The sequence below is a fragment of the Sus scrofa genome, chromosome 7 (genome assembly GCF_000003025.6).
Source record: "Sus scrofa isolate TJ Tabasco breed Duroc chromosome 7, Sscrofa11.1, whole genome shotgun sequence".
In the NCBI taxonomy this organism is placed as follows: Eukaryota; Metazoa; Chordata; class Mammalia; order Artiodactyla; family Suidae; genus Sus; species Sus scrofa.
The window spans coordinates 98,265,230-98,285,910 of NC_010449.5; the positions used below are offsets into that span (position 1 = coordinate 98,265,230).

Consider the following 20,681-nt stretch of genomic DNA (forward strand, 5'->3'; position numbering starts at 1 on the left):
CATGCGCTTCGGTCTCCAGGCAACAGGAATAACAGAGGCCCGCCAACAGCGCCTGCACGGCGGCGGGCGGTTGGGAGGGTGGTGTGTGGTCTGGAAAACTAAATTCTGGGGTTTCCCCTGAGCAGGAGCCGTCTGCTAGAACAGGTACGCGGAAGGGCGGGAAGATATGGGGTCAGCACCTCGACCTCCCAAGGGCCCGAGAGACTGAAGAGCGAGCACTTGTCCCTAAAGCAGAGTTTCCAGTGGGGCTACCCGGCTGACCCTCCAGGACAGAACAGGACTTATGCGTTCCGGATATGAACCCCGCCAGATCAGGTGTTCTCCGCCTCTCAGGTTACCGACCTTCCGCCATCTGCGCTGCGAGGACACCTTGCGAGAGGGTTTGCCAGCCAGGCACTTGCTGCAGGCCTTGAGCCGGCTCTCTGCACTTTGGGGTCCAGCACGGTTCCAGCAGGCGGGAAGTCCTGAGAGCAGTTTGTGCCAGTTGCTTACCAACAGGCTGAAGTTTTCTACCTGTAAAATGGTGGAGCGGGACTTGGAGTCCTAAGGTCCCTAAGTTCCAGCCATCTAACTCTTAAGTGAACCCCTCAGTTTACTGGTGAAGAAACTGGAGCCGGCGAGGGGATGCTGCTTGTCCTGACTGAAAACTGACTTTCAGCCCAATAGCTCATTCCGCCTGCTACGGAGTATACTGTGTAAGCAGGAGCATCACTATGTATGATATATATAAAGGAAAGCTAGGTGGCAGGAACACCTGTATCACATTCCCTTTTTCTATCCTTAGGACCTAATAAGCACCCATAGGACATAATAAGCGCTTATCAAATGCTAGACCTAGCAGCACTGTCCCTAAAAAGTCTAAGGGAAACTGTGGGTAAGACAAGTGTAGAAATAGTTTACTTTCACAGCTGAGATGAACCTCAGACAAACTCCTCACATATGTCTGGTTTAAATCTCCCCTAGGCTTCTGTCCAAGCCCTGAATGGCTGGCCTCCAGTTGGCACTGACTCTGCCTGTGGGCATTATGTTCCCATATAATAAAAGGGAAGCTCCAGAGCTCCATTCAGTTAAGCAAGATCCCTATGAAAAAGGTGACTCTTCCCAGCGGTCTTCTATGGGGCACCTGAGGAATAATTTCCAGCAGGAGCTTTTGAGCAACAAAGAGCTGACACTAGATAAGCTCTACACTCACCCCAAATGGAACACCAGCATGAAAGCCTGGAGCTGCTCCTATCCCCACTGTGCTGAAATAAGCCAGCAAGATTCGAGAAAAGGTTTGTTTTACTCATCAGGCCCTCAATCCCAGTATCCCAAAGCAAATATCCAGGAATTCATCCCCTTTACAAAGAAGCGAGTTGGGGTGGACCGAGCATACCCACTGAAACCTGTGTTTCACCGGAAGTCCCGTAGTACAGGTGAGGCTGGCACTGATGGGGACCAGAATGTCTCTCTAAGATCCCATCAGCCAAGAAAGCTCTCATACAGCAGTTTTGGTTCAAGGAACTGGGTGAATTCATCTGTGGTTGGTTCCGTTGCTGCCACTCAGGAGGAGAGGGTTGTGGCAAACCCCAGCAGGATGGAATGGATGCAGATCCAAAGACTAGAAGCTGCAGGGGAGAGTTTAGAGGAGGAAATCCGAAGAAAAGAGACTCTCCTGAGGGAAAAGCTGAAGAAGACAGAGGAGGAACTCAGAAGGATCCAGAAGAAGAAAGAACAGGCTGAAGAAAATGAAAAAAGAGAGCTACAGAGGAGAATGGCACTACCCAGGAGGAGAGTTAAAGGCAAGAGTAACACCTCACACAAACCTATCTTCTCCCCAGAATTCAAGTCTGCGGAGGTCTTCAGTAGAGATGTAGGAGACGATGAAACTTGGGGACGGTCTCAAGAAAATTCTAGTCCATTCCAGTTCTCTGATCATGGAATTCAGAAGCTCAAAAGGGAAGGACTGATGGCAAGCAATAACCAAATCCGAGACCGAGTCTCAGGGCCGCTGAAGGAGAAGTTTTCTCAGGCTTCAGAAATGCCACCCAGTGCTTTGCAGAGATCTACCTGCCATTCTAGCTTGTCTAGGGCCCCAGACTCCTTGGGTTCCAGCTGTTCCACTGAAGAGCCAGAACTGGGTGCGTGCAGCCACTGTGGACGGAAATTTCTCTTGCTCAGACTTGAGAGACACTCCAATGTCTGCAGCAGGATGCGGGGTTCCAAGAGGAAAGTCTTTGACTCCTCCAGGGCCCGGGCTAAGGGCACAGAACTAGAGCAGTACTTGAACTGGAAGGGATCGGCCTCAGTCAAGGTAACAAGGGCCTTTAATGATTTGCCTTTGAATGGGGGTGTGAGCCTGTTATATCCTCATCTGTTTTCTTTAGAAAAATGTCATGTGTCATGCGTCATGTGGGGAGAAAGCGAGAATTAACATTTATTGATTACTACTGTGTGCCAGTCACTGTGATATTGTCACCACAACCCTGGGAAGATTTCAGTATCTCTTTATCAGTTTCAAAATTTAGTCTCAGGTTAACTTGTCTGAGTTCACAAATAGCTTTTAATGGCAGAGTCAGCATGTAAATCTGGGTCAGAATGACTCCAAAATGTAGAATTAAAAAATATGTCCTTTTGATTATAAAAGTAGTAAACATTTTAGAAAATTTAAGACATGAAAAATATAAAGAAAAAAATTATGCAGTGTTTCAGCACTCCCAGAGAATTCCTCACACTTTGCAATATACCCTGCCACCTCCCAAGATTAGGACCTGTTACCACTCCTAGAACTATACTTTTTCAATTAACTTTGATGAAACTTCTTAGTAAATATATGAGGTACCATTAAGTTTGGGACTCTTTTTCTCCCCATTTCGAGTGTCAACACCTTAAAGGTAGAGGACTTTATTTTGGGTTAACATTTCTAGCTATGGAAAAACTAGATTGTAAAAAGTAAGGACTTGGAGACACTTTCATAAGTTTGGGGGAACTTCATAGGCACATTTGGACAGTCATGTCTGGAGATGGTTGTCTGAAGAATAAGCCTACCATTCTGTTAAGGTAATATGCCACTTGGGTTGTACATGAGTGTTTCTCAAAGTGTGACATGCTGACAAACATTTCTCATCTTAGTAACTTAAGGTGTATTAGAAAAATATTGCGTAGTAAGCCCTTGATTTCCAGGAACCATGAATTTAAAGAAAAACTATAATGGGGGATAAAGTGAGAGTGGTATGCAAATGATTAAAGTGTGGGAAAGCCTAGACCACGTAATCTCGAAGCCCCATCCAGTTTTAGAGTTTCATAAACTACCAGAGCGTTATTCTTTTTTTTTTTTTTTTTTTTGTGCTTTTTAGGGCCGCACCCAAAGCATATGGAGGTTCCCAGGCTAGGGGTTGAATCGGAGCTACAGCTGCCAGTCACGGCCACAGACACAGCAACTCGGGATCCCAGCCCAACCTTGTGGTTCCTAGTCAGATTGTTTCTGCTGCGCCATGACCGGAACTCCGAGAGTGTTCTATTTTCCTTTCTTTCCAACCCTCCCACAGCTATGCTAGCACCTCTGGTCTGTTAGCACTTTACAGGTTATGTGTGTATTTGCAGGGCCTTTAAAAACTCACATTTATGTGATGGCTGTTAGGAGAAGTCCTTTGCAGTTATATTTCTTTGCGTACAATATGGGGGAATAACTACAAGAAAGTCCCTTCCATGGTCAGCGATGATCTCCATGAAATCCAGTTTCCAACATTTTGCTTTTGCAGATAATGTGATCACCAGTTCCTGTTCTTTCCTGTTTTCTTTCTGGTCGACCCAATAATCTACTGGAGTATTCTTTGTCCCACTACAGTGATTTATTTCTGGCCAGAACCTAAAAGACGCTTGTATTTCTTAAATTTCCAAATATAGTAGCAGTGGAACAAAAGAATTGGATTCCTGAGGTCAGATGCCCCAGCTTTGCCGAAACATGTCAGCAAAGCTAAGGACACCAAGGCAGAAAGGATCTGGACTGAGATGCACTCTCCTCCTTGGAATGTCCCAAGTCTTATTCCAAAGCTTTGCACCTTTGGAAGCTGAGTGTCTCTCTGTCACTCCTTCAGTGTACCCAGAAGAACAGGTGATTGTTCTTATTTCCTTTAAGATTCATGTAACTTCCAGCAGACTGGTACTCTCTACTGGACCTTAGGCATTTGAGCGCAGACTTACATCTTCGTGCTTTGTGATGAATAAGTGTTAGTTTAATAAATTTCAATACAATGAAGAATTAAAGGTGTTCCCATTGTGGAGCAGGGGAAAGGAATCTGACTGAGAACCATGAGGTTGCAGGTTCGATCCCTGGCCTCACTCAGTGGGTTAAGGATCCAGTGTTGCTGTGAGCTGTGGTGTAGGTCGCAGATGTGGCTTGGATCTGGCATTGCTGTGGCTGTGGCGTAGGTGGTGGCTACAGCTCTGATTTGACCCCTAGCCTGGGAACCTCCATATGCCCGTGGGTGCGGCCCTAAAAAGACAAAAAGATTAAAAAAAAAAAAGGATTAAAGAATAAGTATCATATATAGGTGAGGAAATTCCCCCTAATTCAAGTCTCAAGGTTCCTAACACTCTGGTTCTCTTGCTTTGTCTGTTTCAGTAAGATTCTCCTGATGGATCCTTCCTTTTCCTTTGGTAAAAATCTCTTCCTACATTTATCATCATGCAGCTACCTGCTTTCTTTCTTTTTCCTTCTTTTTAAGGTTAACTTTATCTTCATCTAAATAACATTTGGATACATTAACAAGTCATGTAGTACTTAGTGGTCTATCAGCAGTGTTCTGCCCCATCCCCTCTGACCCCTCATCCAGCCCCCAGGAGTAGCCTTCAGGTCTGACTCTTCTGGTATGCATTTCCATGTTTCTAAATAATATGCTTATTTTTTTGTGTTAGCAGTTTTGCACATTGTCTGTACAAACTGACTTCCTCTTATGGATGCTGTGGGTTTATAGCCCCTCCTCCCACTTTTCTCGTTCTCCTATATCCCACCGTAGTGGAATCACAGTTTTAGTAGTCACGTTACATCATAACCATATAAGTTTTTTTCACTGTGGAGTGAAACAGGTTCTGCCCCACCCATACTTAATAACTGACTTGTTTTTATTTGCTTGTTTTCCTACATACCTCTTCTGATTTTTTTTCCCCTAAATGCTCTGTCTGATCTTAGGTACCTGTTAAAGTTTTTGTAAATGCTCAAACATCTCTCATATTCTTTCAGGTGGTTTTTTTTTTTTTTGGCTGCTCCTGGTGGATGTGGAAGCTTCCGAGCCAGGGATCAAACCCTCCTCATAGCAGTGATCTGAGCCACAGCAGTGAAAATGCTGGATCCTTAACCACTAGACTAGGGAACTCCTACAACTAGCTTTTTAGCATCCAATGTGCCATTTTGTTTTCTGCTCTATTACGTGAAATCTCTTTTTTTTCTTGCTTTTTTTTTTTAGGGCCGCACCTGTGGCATATGGAAGTTCTCAGGCTAGGGGTCAAATTGGAGCTACAGCTGCTGGCCTATGTCACAGCCACAGCAATTCGGGATCCTAGCTGCATCTTTGACCTATACCACAGCTCACTGCAATGCTGGATCCTTAGCCCGCTGAGCGAGGCCAGGGATCGAACTTGCATCCTCATAGCGAGGCCAGGGATCGAACTTTCATCCTCATGTTTCCGCTGAGCAACAACAGGAACTCCCTTTTTATTATTTTTATAGTTGATTTACAAAAATCTTTTTTTTTTTTTTAAAGCTTACAGGATACTCTGTCTTTATTCTGAGATTCTACAGTGACTATGTCAGATTGTGGGTAGGCCATTTCAATCAAGGGAGTGATCTTTAATTCTAGAAATGTTTATTGTCTTATTTCTTTAATAATTTCTTCCTTGTGCTGTTTTTTTGTTTTGTTTTGTTTTTGTTTTTTGAACTCCTATTGAGTCAAATGTTGGACTTACTGGATTTTCTAATCTTTCCTATTTTCCATCTTGATCCTTTTTTCCATTCTGGATAATTTTTCTGACACTATTTACAACATTTTTTATTTCTATTTTTACTTTTAGCTATTGCAGTATTTATAAAAGTTCTTTCTCATTCCTTTTTCACAGTATATATATTGTTTTTGTTTCATTAGACACACTCTTCAAATACTCTGTTATTGATATTACGTTTTTTTTGGTCTGCTACTTGCCTTGTTGCTGCTTCCTGAGTGTGTGTGCATGTGCATTCTCATGTACTTGTTTTGATCTTTCCCTTGTTAGAGTTTTACTCAAATATCTGGGTATCCTTGACTGTCCATTCATATTTAAGCTCAGGTGGGGCTTGTTGACTGAGGGTTTTCATCTTAAGGTTATCAAACTGTGAGGTTTTTTTTTTTTTGTTTTTTGTTTTTGTCTTTTTGCCTTTTCTAGGGCCACTTCCCGTGGCATATGGAGTTTCCCAGGCTAAGGGTCCAATCAGAGCTGTAGCTGCTGGCCTATGCTAGAGCCATAGCAATGCGGGATCCGAGCTGCATCTGCTACCTACACCACAGCTCATGGCAACGCTGGATCCTTAACCCACTGAGCAATGCCAGGGATCGAACCCACAATCCCATGGTTCCTAGTCGGACTTGCCAACCACTGTGCCACGATGGGAACTCCAAACTGTGAGCCTTTTAATTGGGGTACCTCAGAGTCAGCATCTGATGGCTTTCTCTCAACTGCTTAGTGCATCCAGAGAACTCTTGTCTCCTGTGAGGGTGCTGAGTGGGATAAGGAGGCTGACAGTTAATTCCATAATTCATCATGTATGCTTGTCCTTAATCCCCATTTTCAGGGGTGCCTGCTGTGGTGCAGCAGGTTAAGGATCTGGCACTGCCTGGGGAACTTTCATGTGCTGTGGGTGTGTCACACCCGGCTCCCTGAAAAAAAAATCTCCATTTTTCAGCTCCTAGATTAACCCCGTTCTCCACTGTGCCTGGATGTGCTGAGTCTGAAACCTGTTTGGTTCAGTTCCTCCCGAGGGAGTTCTGGGAGGACTGGACACCTGGATGTGGAAGGTGGGAGAGGAGCCCTGCAGGCCAGCCTCTTCTCAGCCCTGCCCCTCCCCTCTTCCCACCACCTCTGTTTCTAAGCACTGAACCTCTCAGGGGTTCTGCTGGGAAGACCAGCTTGCCTCTCAGGACTTTGAAGGCCCTTAGTTTACGTGTCTCCACTCTGGCAAGTCAGTTATCCTTGTTGCTCCTTTCCTGTTTTCTTTGACCTTGTGTCTTAACATCCTTTTTTTTTAGGGCAGCATATGGAAGTTCCTGGGCTAGGCATCCAATCGGAGCTGCAGCCGCCAGCCTACACCACAGCCACAGCAACGCAAGATCCGAGCCGCATCTGTGACCTACACCACAGCTCACACAACACCAGATCCTTAACCCACTGAGTGAGGCCAGGGATCGAACCTGCACCCTCATGGATCCTAGTGGGGTTCATTAATTATTGAGCCATGACGATGATGGGAATTCCCCTTCCGGTCATTCTAACGGAGACTTAGGAAGAGGATGAGATAGACACCAAGTTAAATGATTCTCTTCCTTCAACTCAGGCTGAACCTCCTCGGAAGAGCAACTGGAGACAGAAGCATGAATCTTTCATCCGTACCCTCCGTCAGGCTCGGCAGATACAACATGTAATTGCCAAAGGGGGAAACCCCTCAGACCTGCCTCCCATCCTGCCTGCAGAAAATCCAGACTACATTCAGTGTCCTCACTGTAGCCGCCACTTTGCTCCTAAGGTGGCTGAGCGGCACATTCCCAAGTGTAAGACCATCAAGAGCCGTCCTCCGCCTCCAAGGAAGTATGACAGTTGAGCAGACAACAGTGGAAACCTCCTCTGTAGTCCAGAAGGCTCTGCTTCTCTGAAGCAGTAAATGGGAGTAGAATAATTTGATGCAGAGCAGAAAGACCTGAACTGTTATATTTCTGAGATCTGCCTGCAGAGCTGAAATCAGTGAGGAGAGATCATTGCCAAGCAGCAGGAGGCAGAAGGAAGCCTTGGCTTCCCACTAAATCATCACCTCAGGCTAGTATGCCTGATGTCCTTGCCCTGGGAACTGATGGATGAAGACACGTAAGAGCAGCCAGTAGGCAACATTAAAGCTCTCTTCTTCAAAGCCTGACTTGTGGTTTGTGCTAGTGAAGTGTCTGCATTTGCTTTTTTTTTTTTTTTTTTGAGGGTCAGACCCACAGCATATGTAAGTTCCCAGGCCAGGGATTGAATCAGAGCCTCAGTTACAACCTATGTCACAGCAGCAGCAATGCTGGATTCTTAACCCACTGTGCCACAGCAGGAACTCCCTGCTGTGTCTTCTTGCCACGGCTCTGCATGTATGCTTGTGGTTCCTGTTAACTCTTCTTGTTCTTGCAAGAATTTGGCTCGTTAGAATGAACTGGTATCAGAGGACCATGGTATCTCTTATAAAAAAACAAAACAAAACGCTTTTGTTGTAAGGCAAATTACCTCCCTGGACATGGTCCTGGCCAAGTCAGTATAATTTTGGAAGGTCAGGGCGCCAGTATGTCCTAAAGCCTCCCCATGGTATACTGTGTACTAAAGGGAACCTAATCTTTGTGTACTTTCAGGGTAGGGATGGGAAAAGCACACCATGTCTCTGCAGTTTTTTCCCAAAGGATTTCATATGTTTAAAAAAAAAAAAAAAAAAAAAAGGAAGAACTTCAGTTTCAGCTACTTCTAGCATTCTGCTCTCAAATCAGATGACTTTTTAAATGAGGCAGCAAAATGTACCATCCAAGCAAAATGGGACATGGCAGTGTCACATGTTTCTGCTGATGATACCATGGTAAACTTTTATTTTAGAAAGTAAACTCTGAAAGGAAAGAAAGGTACCAGATCTTTAAAATTTTCTTTAGGCAGAATCATGTCTACTGCAAGTAACATTCCTAATGAGGCCAACAATAAATGGGTCTTGGTACTTTAAACAAATAATAAAAGGAGTGAGTCCTAAGACTTGTTAGATGGGAGAAGTGATAAGGGAAATGTCTGTTGAGGGTAGTATCAGTTCCGGTGGGATGAAGCTTGCAGAACAGATCTGAAATACTAGTAAGATTTATTGTCCTGAGAGCATCAATGAAATTGTTAGTTTAAAATACTGGAGAAAAAACACCCAACCTGGCCTGGGCAAAGGGGATTGGGCAGACCACAAAACCACACTTACCAAACTACAGATGGCCACTCTTGTTCCATTTCTTCTGCAGCTTCTGCTGAGTGGCTGAACTAATAGATCAGACCAATCTGCTATGTAAGTTTAAGGCTTTAGCTGTGATACTGCTAGACACTAGACTGAAAAAAAAAATCATGTTTAAAAACCAGCATACCTGCTTTATGCTCTTCTTAGCTGTTAGAAAAAGAATTATTACATAATGGGCCTTTTGGTTGGCCATTTGAAGAAAGCTTGCAGAGACACTGATTTTTTTTTTTTTTTCTTTTTAGGACTATACCTGCAGTATATGGAAGTTTCCAGGCCAGGTGTTGAATTGGAGCTACAGCTGCCAACCTACACCACAGCTCACAGCAACACCAGATCCTTAACCCACTTAGTGAGGCCAGGGATCAAACCTGCATCCTCATGGTTACTCATTGGGTTTGTCACCACTGAGCCACAATGGGAACTCCCAAGACAATGGATTTTTAACCCAATTATCCATTCCCCAATCAAGTTTAATGAGGTACCCACTCTAAGTTTCACACTTGATGGTAAAAGCAATAGCTGACTAGAAGGAGCAGTGGCCAAGGTCACAAAGTGATAGCCTGTGGACTTCTTTGCCCCACAGATATTGTTTTATTTGATTGACAAAGCATTAAACATATATGGAGCTAAAAGTTTTGGAAACCCTGGACCTGCAGCCCTACAGAGTACCAACTGAGTGGGGGTCAGAATCAGTTGTTCCTTCCACATGGGGTGGAGCACACAGAACACCACATCCCTGCCTGGCCTGCTTCACTTATTTGCCTTGTCTGCCTGGTTTGGAACTCCTGGATGATGTTATAAAGGACACAGACCAGGGCGCTCCAGGGAGAACAAATGTGTGTGGGGGGAGTGCTTTCTATAGACATAGGAAGGATTATTCTTATGCTGCTAGAGAAATAAATCAATGCCATGGTGTTCCCTTTGACCTCAACATGCCTGGAGGGTATCAAGAATATCTATTAGCCTTTTAAATTTAGCTTTATTGGACCCGTGGGAAGAAGTAAGAACCCCCTTTTTTTTTTTTTTTTTTTTTTTTTTGTCTTTTTAGGGCTGCCCCAGTAGTACATGGAGATTCCCAGGCTAGGGGTCCAATTGGAGCTATAGCTGGTGGCCTACACCAGAGCCACAGCAATTTGGGATCCGAGCCCTGTGACCTACACCACAGCTCACAGCAGCGCTGGATCCTTAACCCAGTGAGCAAGGTCACAGATCGAACCCTTGTCCTCATGGGTGCTAGTCGGGTTCGTTAACCGCTGAGCCACGACGGGAACTCCTAGAACCCCTTTTCTATCTAAGAGCCCCCTTTCCTTTTCTATCTAAGTCTCTTCCTGGATAGTAGACAATGAGAGAGGATAAATAAATGCTGCTTGTTAATGTCCATGTGTTATACTACTTTAACCAAAAAACTTTAGTGCAATTAGATGCTATAAATTCTAAAGTTCAAAAGGTTAAGCAATGGGAAAAATCTCATGGTGAAACCCACTTCATTGAAAGGTATTCATAGACACGCTGAGACAGTATTTCTTAAGAGCAGTGTATTGAATGCAGCAGAGCACCGTTGGCCAACATTTGCTGTAGGTCATCAATTTATCACTTTTCACAACTACACAGGAGGAAGCAGAGATGTGATATAGTGTTTTTCTCCCTAACATTCATGATCTGGGAGGTTTAGTCATCAGCATGTTTATTTCCATAGTTAATCATTGAAGCAATAAATGATGCTTGGCTTTCTGGTACGAAGGGACATGTTTTGTAGTCCTGACTACAAGCCCACTCTGCCCTGACACTATCATGAATAATACTTCTTTGGAGGCCCAGGGACGCTCATTTAAAAGCATTTATTTACAATACATTCTTGCTCCAGAGTTGTTCTACTATGAATGTTTCCAAAAATATGGCAAAACCAAATGAAATGTGAGTTTAAGGCTGTTCTTGCTTTAAACTATAGTGAAATGTTCTGCCAAGTTGTAACTTGGCTGTGCTATGCCAGGGAGACCAAATACAGTTCAACCTTTTCAAGGGAAAACAGTTTTACAAACATAAACTGGCATTATCACTTGAAAAAACCCACTGTGACTGAGGAGACGAGTACGAGACACGACTCTTCCTCTTTTAATGGCTCATTTTCTTCTCCCTCTGCAGTTTAAGCAAAATATTTTAGACGTTTGGGGGGAAATAAAGTTGTAGCAGCAAAAATGATTGTTAGCAAGAAAAGGTGGAAAGAAGCAAAGATTATTTCTAGGCAAATATCCCTTGCACTGTTTCTGTTATAAGACCACCTATTTATTTATATAAAGACTCACTGAATCGAAGATTCCTGAAGGCCTAGAGTCTGCGTGTTTTCTCCCCAGTGACTAAGGTCCATGCATAGGCTCACTGAGGCATACAACTGACTGAGAGTTTAAATGTTTATTTAAAACAGAAATGCCAAACCACTCCACCCTCAACCTTTCAAACATGTGGCTAACAATAAGCTAATTCTTTAGCAACAATGCCAGAGTAGAGGAGCGTCAGGTTATACTATAACTCAAAAGCAATACTACGGGAAAACTTCAAACACCTAGCACTACATAAAGAAGAAAATTACGACACAATTGAGAGTTAGCTCAGAACACCATTCAAAGACATTTCTGCTGCCTCACTTTTCACTTTTAATCTGATGCATGGCTGCCACCTTTGAACTGGTTTCTGTTTGCATAGCTTTTTGGTGGGAAAAATTCATATGGTTGTCCCAGGCACAATTTGAGAAAGTGCAAATTGTCTCTAAGGCACAGAACTTAAGATTCTCAGCCAGATTAACCGCAAACCTAGACTTCCTAAGGGAACATGCTAGAGAAACGACCCCAGTGTTCCACTTCTAGAGTAACTCCCCTCCAGAGCAAGAGCCAGGCTCTCACCCTCCCTTCAGTGCTCACTTCCATCCCGCGATCTCAGCAACATGCCCATGTTCCTTGTTCCCTGGCAGAAGCAATACTCATGATTCACACCCAAACTGACCCTGCCTCTCAGGCCTGCTGAGATGGTGAGCATGAAGGATACAGAACATGAAAGGCCAGTCAGTCCTTTAAAAAAAAAAAAAAAAAAATCAAAGTTTCATTTACATGATGAACCAAAATCCATTGTTAGGGTTTATAGCAAACCCCCAAGTCCCCTGAACTTGTAACTTTAGTCCAAGGTTGGCCCCTTCCCTTATTTTAAGAAAAGGCTTCAGTGATTACATTAGTACCATTGTACTAGGCTTCCCAGAATTGAGAAAACAATGGGAATATCAAACCAAAGACGGTCCCATTGAATAGAGTTGCCCATCCCCAGCTGTAGGGTTTTCTTGGAGCAGCAACCTTTACATAACCAATTTTACCGAAGTGGCAAAACTTCCATGGCACAGGTCCTTCCAAAATATTACACAGATATCAAACATTCATTTTTTTTGGTTAAGGAAAATGAAACAAAAATTAATTTAGCTCCTTCTAGGGAGGCAGGATGTGAGACTCATCAAGGCAGCTCCTGCGACCCCAAATACTAAGGCCCAGGAGAAACACAAAGCTCACATCCTTAAGTAAGATCATCAAACCTTTCTAGGATACTCTTTCTCCTTGGGAAAACTAGCTTGCTCCTGTCTACAAGGACATGAAGACACAGGGATTAGAAGGGAGTTTTCAGCCAAATTCCTCTCACTTGGCAGGTTCCTCCTGTTCTGTTACGCTTCAGGGACTATCAGGTCTCGGTGCTGGCTTTGGGCCACTCAAGTAGGAAAGATGATAGAGATTCACTGATACGGCTTCATAAAACATCAAAAGGGGGAAAATACTGACTAGACATACAGAAATAGAGTGGTTGGGGCTGCTGATGTCAGGATTAGAACCCTAAGAGCCACGAAGGCAGAGGCAGAAGAAGCCTTCTCAGGGGCAGAAGACTCAGTCACTCTAGGTCCTCTCGAAGGTACCAAGTAGAGGCAGCTGAAGGAGGATCGCCCCTCACAGTTTCTCCTCTGAAGTCCATTCCTACTGCCCTAAGGACTCAGTTCTCTCCGAGATGCCTCATCTCAGAGGAATCTTTCAAAGCTAGGAAGTCCCACCCTGCACTGGCCACAGCCTGACACTCCTGCTGTGAGATGAGGAGGGGCCTGCCCTTCTTTCTCTACTCAATGAAGAAGTTTCACTCAACCCTCAGAGGAAAAGCAATCTAAGCCCACTGTTCCTCCTAAAGCATTTAGCTGCACAAAGTAATTGAACTTCCTGAAAACAAGCCCAAGACTGACTCCACCGGGACATACTTTCCTGGACTCAGGCTCCTGAGAAGGCTTAGAATACTTCACCATTCTCCAGATGAACCTGGTTGGGCCACATCTGGTTCCAGCCCACTCCAGCTTTACACTTGAACCTCCTCCACCCAGAGGTGCAATGACTCGTGCTGAATTTCCAAGGCAGCTTCCAATTAATGGTGAAAATGATAAATGAGATATAAGCTGCTACCAGCAAAATTAAGGTGAGCATTGTGTCTCCTCTTCAAAGGTGGAAATCACCAGATGTGGTACAGAGCTGCTGTTGCTATGGCAGTCACTGAGGACCAAGCCAGGGCCATGGGGCCCTTCCATTTTCCAACACAAAACCACTCCTAGATCCTATCTAATAGGCAACGCTACTCTCCAAGTGTACATGGAAAGTGCTTCAGAGCCTCCGCCTTGCGCTCCTTGTCTGCAAGTGAACAAAGCCAGGAAAGCGCTCTCTGCATTCAGTAAGTGTGCTGTGAAGGTCTCTGGATCCAAGGTTCCTGGAGGCTATACAGGCTCAGGAGACTAGAGGCTGGGTCGACAGGAGTCTGTTCCCAGAAGGCACCAGGAATCTGAATCTAAGTCAGGCTTTGGATCCATTTCCATCTCTTCCTTTGCTGTCTGAGTTCCTTTGGAATGCATCCCGACCTGTCCAGATAAAACACAGTTCCACGTTAACAATACCCACCTAAGTTAGAGCAGTTCAGGACTGGATTTTCCTTTCTTTAAATTCTTTTCTTTGCTTTTTACAGCTGCACCTGCAGCATATGGAAGTTCCCAGGCTAGGGGCTGAAGTGGAGCTGCAGATGCTGGCCTATGCCACAGCTATAGCAACGCTGGATCTGAGCCACATCTGTGACATATGCAGCATCTTGTAGCAATGCTGGGTCCTTAACCCAATGAGCAAGGCCAGGGATTGAACCTGCATCCTCATGGCCCCCATGCCGGTTCTTAACCTGCTGAGCCATAAGGGGGACTCCAGGACTAGACTTTCAATGCCAACCTCTAAGAATGTGTAGCCACAGTTTTATAAGAAGCTTATAACACTACCTTAATAACAGGACTTAGGTAAGTCCTCACCTGTACATTTGCTGCAGGTAAGGTGACCAACTGTTCTGGATTTCTCAGGACTATAGGATTTTCTGGGAGGCAGAACTCTCTTTTAAAACCCAAACAGCCCTAGGCAAAATAATCCTGTCTGCTTCAGCTGACAATCACCTCATGCTTACCTCAAGTGTATATATTACTTTTCGAAGTACTTTCGCAGGCATTATTTCATCTAATCCACACAAGGTGGGTGCTACTATTTTCTTTTTTTAGGTGAAAACTAGGGCTCACAGAAACATTATTTGTCCAAATACATAAAGCTGGTAAATGGCAAAGCCAAGGGTGGACAGTATTTCCCTATCCTAGTTCACTCTATATAGAGTAATACTGTGGCCCTTTAGAAACAATGCAAGCAGCATCACTGCTGAAGCATTTTTACTAAAACGTTTGACTTCAATCTAATCAAGCTTAAGTCTAACTTCCAGTTTACAGAAATGACAGGGTGACAAAAGAACAGGTTAAGCAATGTCTCAAGGAAATAAAACAAATTCAGACTGTAGGACATTCTGTTAAGCAACTGACCTGGCTTCTTTAAGCCAATGCCATGAAAAATTTTTTTAAGAAAGGAGGAGTGGTGGAGTTCCCGTTGTGGCGCAGTGGTTAACGAATCCGACTAGGAACCATGAGGTTGCGGGTTCGGTCCCTGCCCTTGCTCAGTGGGTTAACAATCCGGCGTTGCCTCGAGCTGTGGTGTAGGTTGCATATGTGGCTCAGATCCTGTGTTGCTGTGGCTCTGGCATAGGCTGGCAGCTGCAGCTCCGATTAGACCCCTAGCCTGGGAACCTCCATATGCCACGGCAGCAGCCCAAGAAATAGCAAAAAAAAAAAAAAAAAAAAAAAAAAAAAAAAAAAAAAGAAAGAAAGGAGGAGTGGTGGTGGTGGTAGAGGCAAATGTTCTAGATTAAAACCAAACCAAACCAAACCAAACCAAACAAAAACACGAGAGATAGAACAATGTAACAAGGAGTTCTTGACAGGTTTCTGGTCTGATGAAAAAGTTATTAAGGGAATTCCCGTCATGGCTCAGCAGAAACAAATCTGACTAGCATCCGTGAGAACATAGGTTTGATCCCTGGCCTTGCTCAGTGGGTTAAGGATCCGGTGTTGCCGTGAGCTGTGGTGTAGGTCACAGACATGGCTTGGATTTGGCATTGCTGTGGCTGTGGCATACACTAGCAGCTATTCAGCCCCTAGCTGGGAACCTCCATATGCCGTGGGTGAGGCCCTAAAAAAAAAAAGACCAAAAAAAAAAAAAAAAAAAGCTATAAAGGACATGTTTGTGGGAAAATTTGAGTATCGACTGGGTACTAGATGAGAATTGAGAATATTAGTGTTATTTGTGTTGTAATAATCGTACTGTGATAATCCTAGAGAATGAATGTCTTATTTTTTCTCCCTTTTTTTCACCCTTTTTTTGGCTGCCCTCCAATATGTGGAGCTCCCTGGCCAGGGATCAGATCTATGCCACAATTGTGGCAATGCTGGATCCTTAACCCAGTGTGCCGTGCCAGAGATCAAACCTGCATCTCAGTGCTCCAGAGACATTGCTCTGAGGCTGATCCTGTTGCGCCACAGAGAGAACTTCAATTGTCTTTATTTTTGGATATGTGTAATAAAGCATTTAGAGAGGCTCTTTCATAATTTACTTGAAAATGGTTTAGCAAGAAAGGAAAGAGAAAAAAATACACACACAAATACCTCACCCATCATTTAAATAACGCAGATATATACCTACACATATTTTAAGCATACACATACATACATACACACACACGCACACATGAACCAAATACAGCAACTGTTAACCTAGATGGTGGATCTATTGGTGTTTGCTGAATTGTAATGTTTAAAGTTTTTCATAGTAAGTAAAAGAAAAAACAAAGGTAACAAACAGAAGTTAGGTGATGAAAATGATTCAATCCAGGTGCCTAACAAGGCCCAAGGCTTCTGGAATTAATTACAAAAGTTAGATCATCAAACAGTAAGTACTTGCAAGGAATAAGTCTATTTCAGTCCTTGGTGTTTTGTTTCTGTGATTCTTCAAAAGAGAATTAGAAATTGAATTATTCTTTTAGTGCTCTCACCTGCTGCCCTCCTTCTAATTTCTTGTTCAGCTTCTGCAGTTGGGTAAAAATCTGAAGGTTTTCTTGCTGGAGCTTCTGTTGTTCAGCCAGACACTTCAACACCAAACCTTGCAATCTCTCAACCTCCACCTGCAGAGCGCTGCATGCACAGGCAGGAGTGGTCAAAGGTGTTCCCTTCCCAGTGCATGCTCCTGTTCCTCCTGCATTCAGCCGAGGTGGCTAAGAGAGAGGTGAGAAGGGTCATAGGAGGTTCTTCCAGATGCTACGGCTCCCCAGTCCAAATGTCCTCTAAGTGCTGTCAGATTTTACTTTTAAATTAACAAGATAAAACACATATGCACATGAAGTAAACGCAAAAGAAACAGAAAACTGTTGGGATTACAACAGAACCTGGCTCTAACTTAACAGAGCAAGAGAACTCCCAGTGCCTCAGTCTCCATTATGGTAAGGATAAAGAATAATCATCTATTTTGGAGGAATCTGAGAAAAATTTTAGTCACTGGTATCTTCCTATTTAAAATGCTGAAGTAGGGGAAAGCCCAATTTGATTGGAATAAATCTTTCTGATCACAGTGAGGATAATGTGATTCAAAGTGTCCATATTCATGAAATGTGGATCACACCTTAGAAGAGATTTGAGAGGTGTTCATTAAACAAGATTGCCAAAACAATTCAAGGCTAACTGGAGTTCCCACTATGACTCAGCAGGTAACAAACCCAACTAGTATCCACGAGGATGCAGATTCAATCCCTGCCCTCGCTTAGTGGATCCTCAGTTTCCTTGAGCTGTGGTGTGGGTTGAAGACATGGCTCAGATCCCAAGTTTTGCTGTGGCTATGGCGTAGGCCGGCAGCTGCAGCTCTGATTCAACCCCTAGCCTAGGAACTTCTATATGCCATCGGTGCGGCCATAAAAGCCAAAAAAAAAAAAAAAAAAAAAAAAAGTGGCTAATTGACAGAGGAATTTATTTTATTTATTTATTTTTTTAGGGCCACACCTGTGACATAGAGAAGTTCCCAGGCTATGGGTCGAATCGGAGCTGAAGTGCCAGCCTATGCCATAGCCACAGCAACTCGGGATCCGAATCTCATCTGAGACCTACTACGCTGCAGCTCATGCAGCGATGCCAGGGATCGAACCCATGTTCTCATGGATTCCCACTGAGCCACAATGGGAACTCCCTGACACAGAAATTTAAATTTAGTTTATCTTGAAGTCTCAAAGGTTTTATTTCCTCTTATAGGAAGCTTTTCAATTACCCTAGCCTGGTTTTTTCTCCCTTCTTCTACTGTACTTTGTTTATAGCAAGGGTCAACAAATGATAGCCCATGGGCCAAATCCAGCCTATTGCCAATTTTTGTAAATAAAGCTTTATTGGAACATCAGCATGCCCATTCAATATGTATTACCTATGACTGCTTTTGTGCTACAATGTTAGTGCTGAGTTGGTTGCAAGAGATGTATGATCCTCAAAGCCTGAAATAATTACTATGTAGCCCTTTAGAAAAAGTTTGTTTAACCCTTGGTTTACAGTTTTATTCAGATATTTAGCATAATTTGATTTCTACCAAAGTTAGATATACATGTGTTGCTCCTCACTACACTACAAGTATAATTGCTTACTTAATTAAGATAATCACCAGAGTTCCTGTCATGGCTCAGCGGAAACGAATCTGACTAGTATCCGTGAGGATACAGGTTTGATTCCCCGGCCTTGCTCAGTGGGTTAAGGATCCAGCATTGCCACAAGCTGTGGTATAGGTCGAAGTCAGGGCTCGGATCTGGCATGGCTGTGGCGTAGTCCAGTGGCTACAGCTCCGATTTGACCCCTAGCCTGGGAACCTCCATATGCCATGGGTGGGTGCACGCTAAAAGATTAAAAAAAAAAAGAATCACCAACCTACCCTAGCAGTGTCATGAAAAATTGTACTTGAATTTTGGCATTTCAATCTTGGTACTTCTGAGGTAGAGAGAAAAGAAAGACAATCACATGGTGTAGAAAGGTGTGTACCTATCACAAATGTAAAAGAATAAATACTTTTCCACAGAAAGCAGCTTGGCCTTGGGTAGAGGTTTTAGGCATTACTGAACAGACAGTATGAGTCGATGCAGGGCAACTGGGAAACCAATGAAGCTAGAGGAGGAGACAGGGAGGCCTGGAGGACTGGGCAGAGCTAGTAGCCAGTTTACCTAGTTGTGATTTAAAGGTAAAAACTCAGTTACCCAAGCTCCTGCTGGGGGCCTGTATTCCAAAGGAGCTTCAGGGGCCACCTTGAATCCTTGCAGCTCTTCGTAGGGCAGAGTATCTTTCTCAGATTCTGAAAAAGCTGCACTTAGGGGAGACGGGCTGTCAGGCATAGGGATGAATTCTGCATTTTCCAGCTCCTATGTATAAGAAAGAATCTCATCAGTTCTATGTAAGACATTTATATATAGCTATAGCCTTCACTCTGTTGTGACATCAGCACCCTCTAGTGGGACAGGACAGTTGTGGCTACAACACAACTCACCCTACCTGTCAACATCGGGCCATCCCTTCCTCAGAGGAGTAAATTCAAACTCAAAAACAGTCTAGAGTGTCTGGTCTGTTTCCGCAACATACTTAGTCTTCACAGGCTATTCAGTTAAATTAGGAAGCTCCAAGGTGATGCTACTGAGACCAACTGCCAGGCTGTTAAAGGCGGAGGCTGAAGCTTTAGATAGAACTCTGTGCTGCTTTCTCCATTCATATTCCTAAGGAGCTATCAAATTTAATCTTATTATAGAGGGACATTAAACCTATGAGTTTTTTTTTTTTTTTGGTAAAAAATTTTAAATTTCTCTAAATGTTAACTGTAGAAAATACGAAAATACAAAGGAAAATGATAAAAATCCCAGTAATTACATTACTCACAGACAACTGCTGTTAAAATGATCAGTATATAGCCTTCGTGGTAAATATTCCTCTATGCACTGCATATTTTCTAAAACAATAGGTCATGCTGCACAGGTATTCCATCCTTTTCTATACAGCCATATGTTGTAACCACCTTTCCATACAAATACACTCCAACATTTTTACTGTCTGTACTTCAACACTCATAAAGCATTTCTCTACTGTACGGGATTCCAATTCCCCAATATTTTACTTCTATGAACCACAGTACAAAATCTCTATAAGCTTGATCCTTGCACGCATGCATGACAAAAACTGCCTTCAAGAAAGGTTGCGTTAATTTCCATTCATTTAAGTAACATGAACATCTTATATCTTTTCTTGTCAGGAAGAAAAAGGATTAGAGATTAGGTGATTTCGGTTCAGGCTGAAATCAGAAACCTAGATGCCTGCTGCAAAGCACTTGAACAGGACATGGGAAACAGAAGATCCTTTCTAGTCCCTGCAAAGGTAATTCTACGGAAGGAATTACCTTTCGAAGCCAGCCAGGACAGGAGCTGCTGGCCCCACTACTGATCCTCATGGCCTCTGTGGGACTGACTAAACCTTCCATTCCTCGGTCTGCTTCCATTGTTCCTCGGAAGCCTCCACTTGGATCAGGAGTTTCAGATTCCTGCCGACTGTCCTCCTCTTCTCCACCGCCACCGCCACCACCACCACCACCACCACCGCCTGGGCTAGAGCTCTGAACCACTGACAGACACACGGCACAAAAACAGAGATTTACTGAGCAGCAAGGAAAACTTACCATCTGAGAGCCCCACTGGCCCCTGGGGAGGTTCCTACAGTGGCATGAAGTGCAATAGCAACAGGGTCAGTCAAGTACTTGGGATTAAATTTTGAATTTTTACACAAGGTATTGTACATCAATACCTTTATAACAATACTCACTCCTACTTCCCAAACTTGCTTATCTTACGTCCACAGCAGATTAACAAGGTTCTACAGCATTACTGAATACTCATCCCAACCACTGCGTCCACCCCTGAATGGATGTATCAACTCCACCGTCCTTCAAACATTCATCTTGTATACAAAGTTCTTCTACATTTAAGCCAAAAC

The 20,681-nt window shown here is 43.7% G+C and overlaps 2 protein-coding genes across 3 annotated transcripts in view; one reads left to right on the plus strand and one right to left on the minus strand.

The window, feature by feature from the left end:
* Positions 23 to 8,128, plus strand: ZC2HC1C (zinc finger C2HC-type containing 1C). Of its 2 annotated transcripts, XM_001925963.4 has the most exons (3): positions 23 to 144; positions 964 to 2,293; positions 7,562 to 8,128. In XM_001925963.4, exons 2-3 carry the CDS (start codon positions 983 to 985, stop codon positions 7,823 to 7,825), a joined length of 1,575 nt encoding a protein of 524 aa, XP_001925998.1. In that variant the 5' UTR covers positions 23 to 144; positions 964 to 982; the 3' UTR covers positions 7,826 to 8,128. The 2 variants fall into 2 exon arrangements, with proteins under 2 accessions (XP_001925998.1, XP_020955191.1); XM_021099532.1 differs by having other exon boundaries at positions 23 to 2,293.
* NEK9 (NIMA related kinase 9) overlaps positions 10,744 to 20,681 on the minus strand; it is a 46,100-nt gene continuing 36,162 nt past the window's right edge. The window contains exons 19-22 of the mRNA XM_003356752.4: positions 20,092 to 20,312; positions 18,908 to 19,069; positions 16,685 to 16,903; positions 10,744 to 14,141 (exon numbers count right to left, since the gene is read on the minus strand). Coding sequence (XP_003356800.1) covers positions 14,019 to 14,141; positions 16,685 to 16,903; positions 18,908 to 19,069; positions 20,092 to 20,312 — 725 coding nt within the window. The 3' untranslated portion in view covers positions 10,744 to 14,018. The remainder of the gene's footprint in view (positions 14,142 to 16,684; positions 16,904 to 18,907; positions 19,070 to 20,091; positions 20,313 to 20,681) is intronic.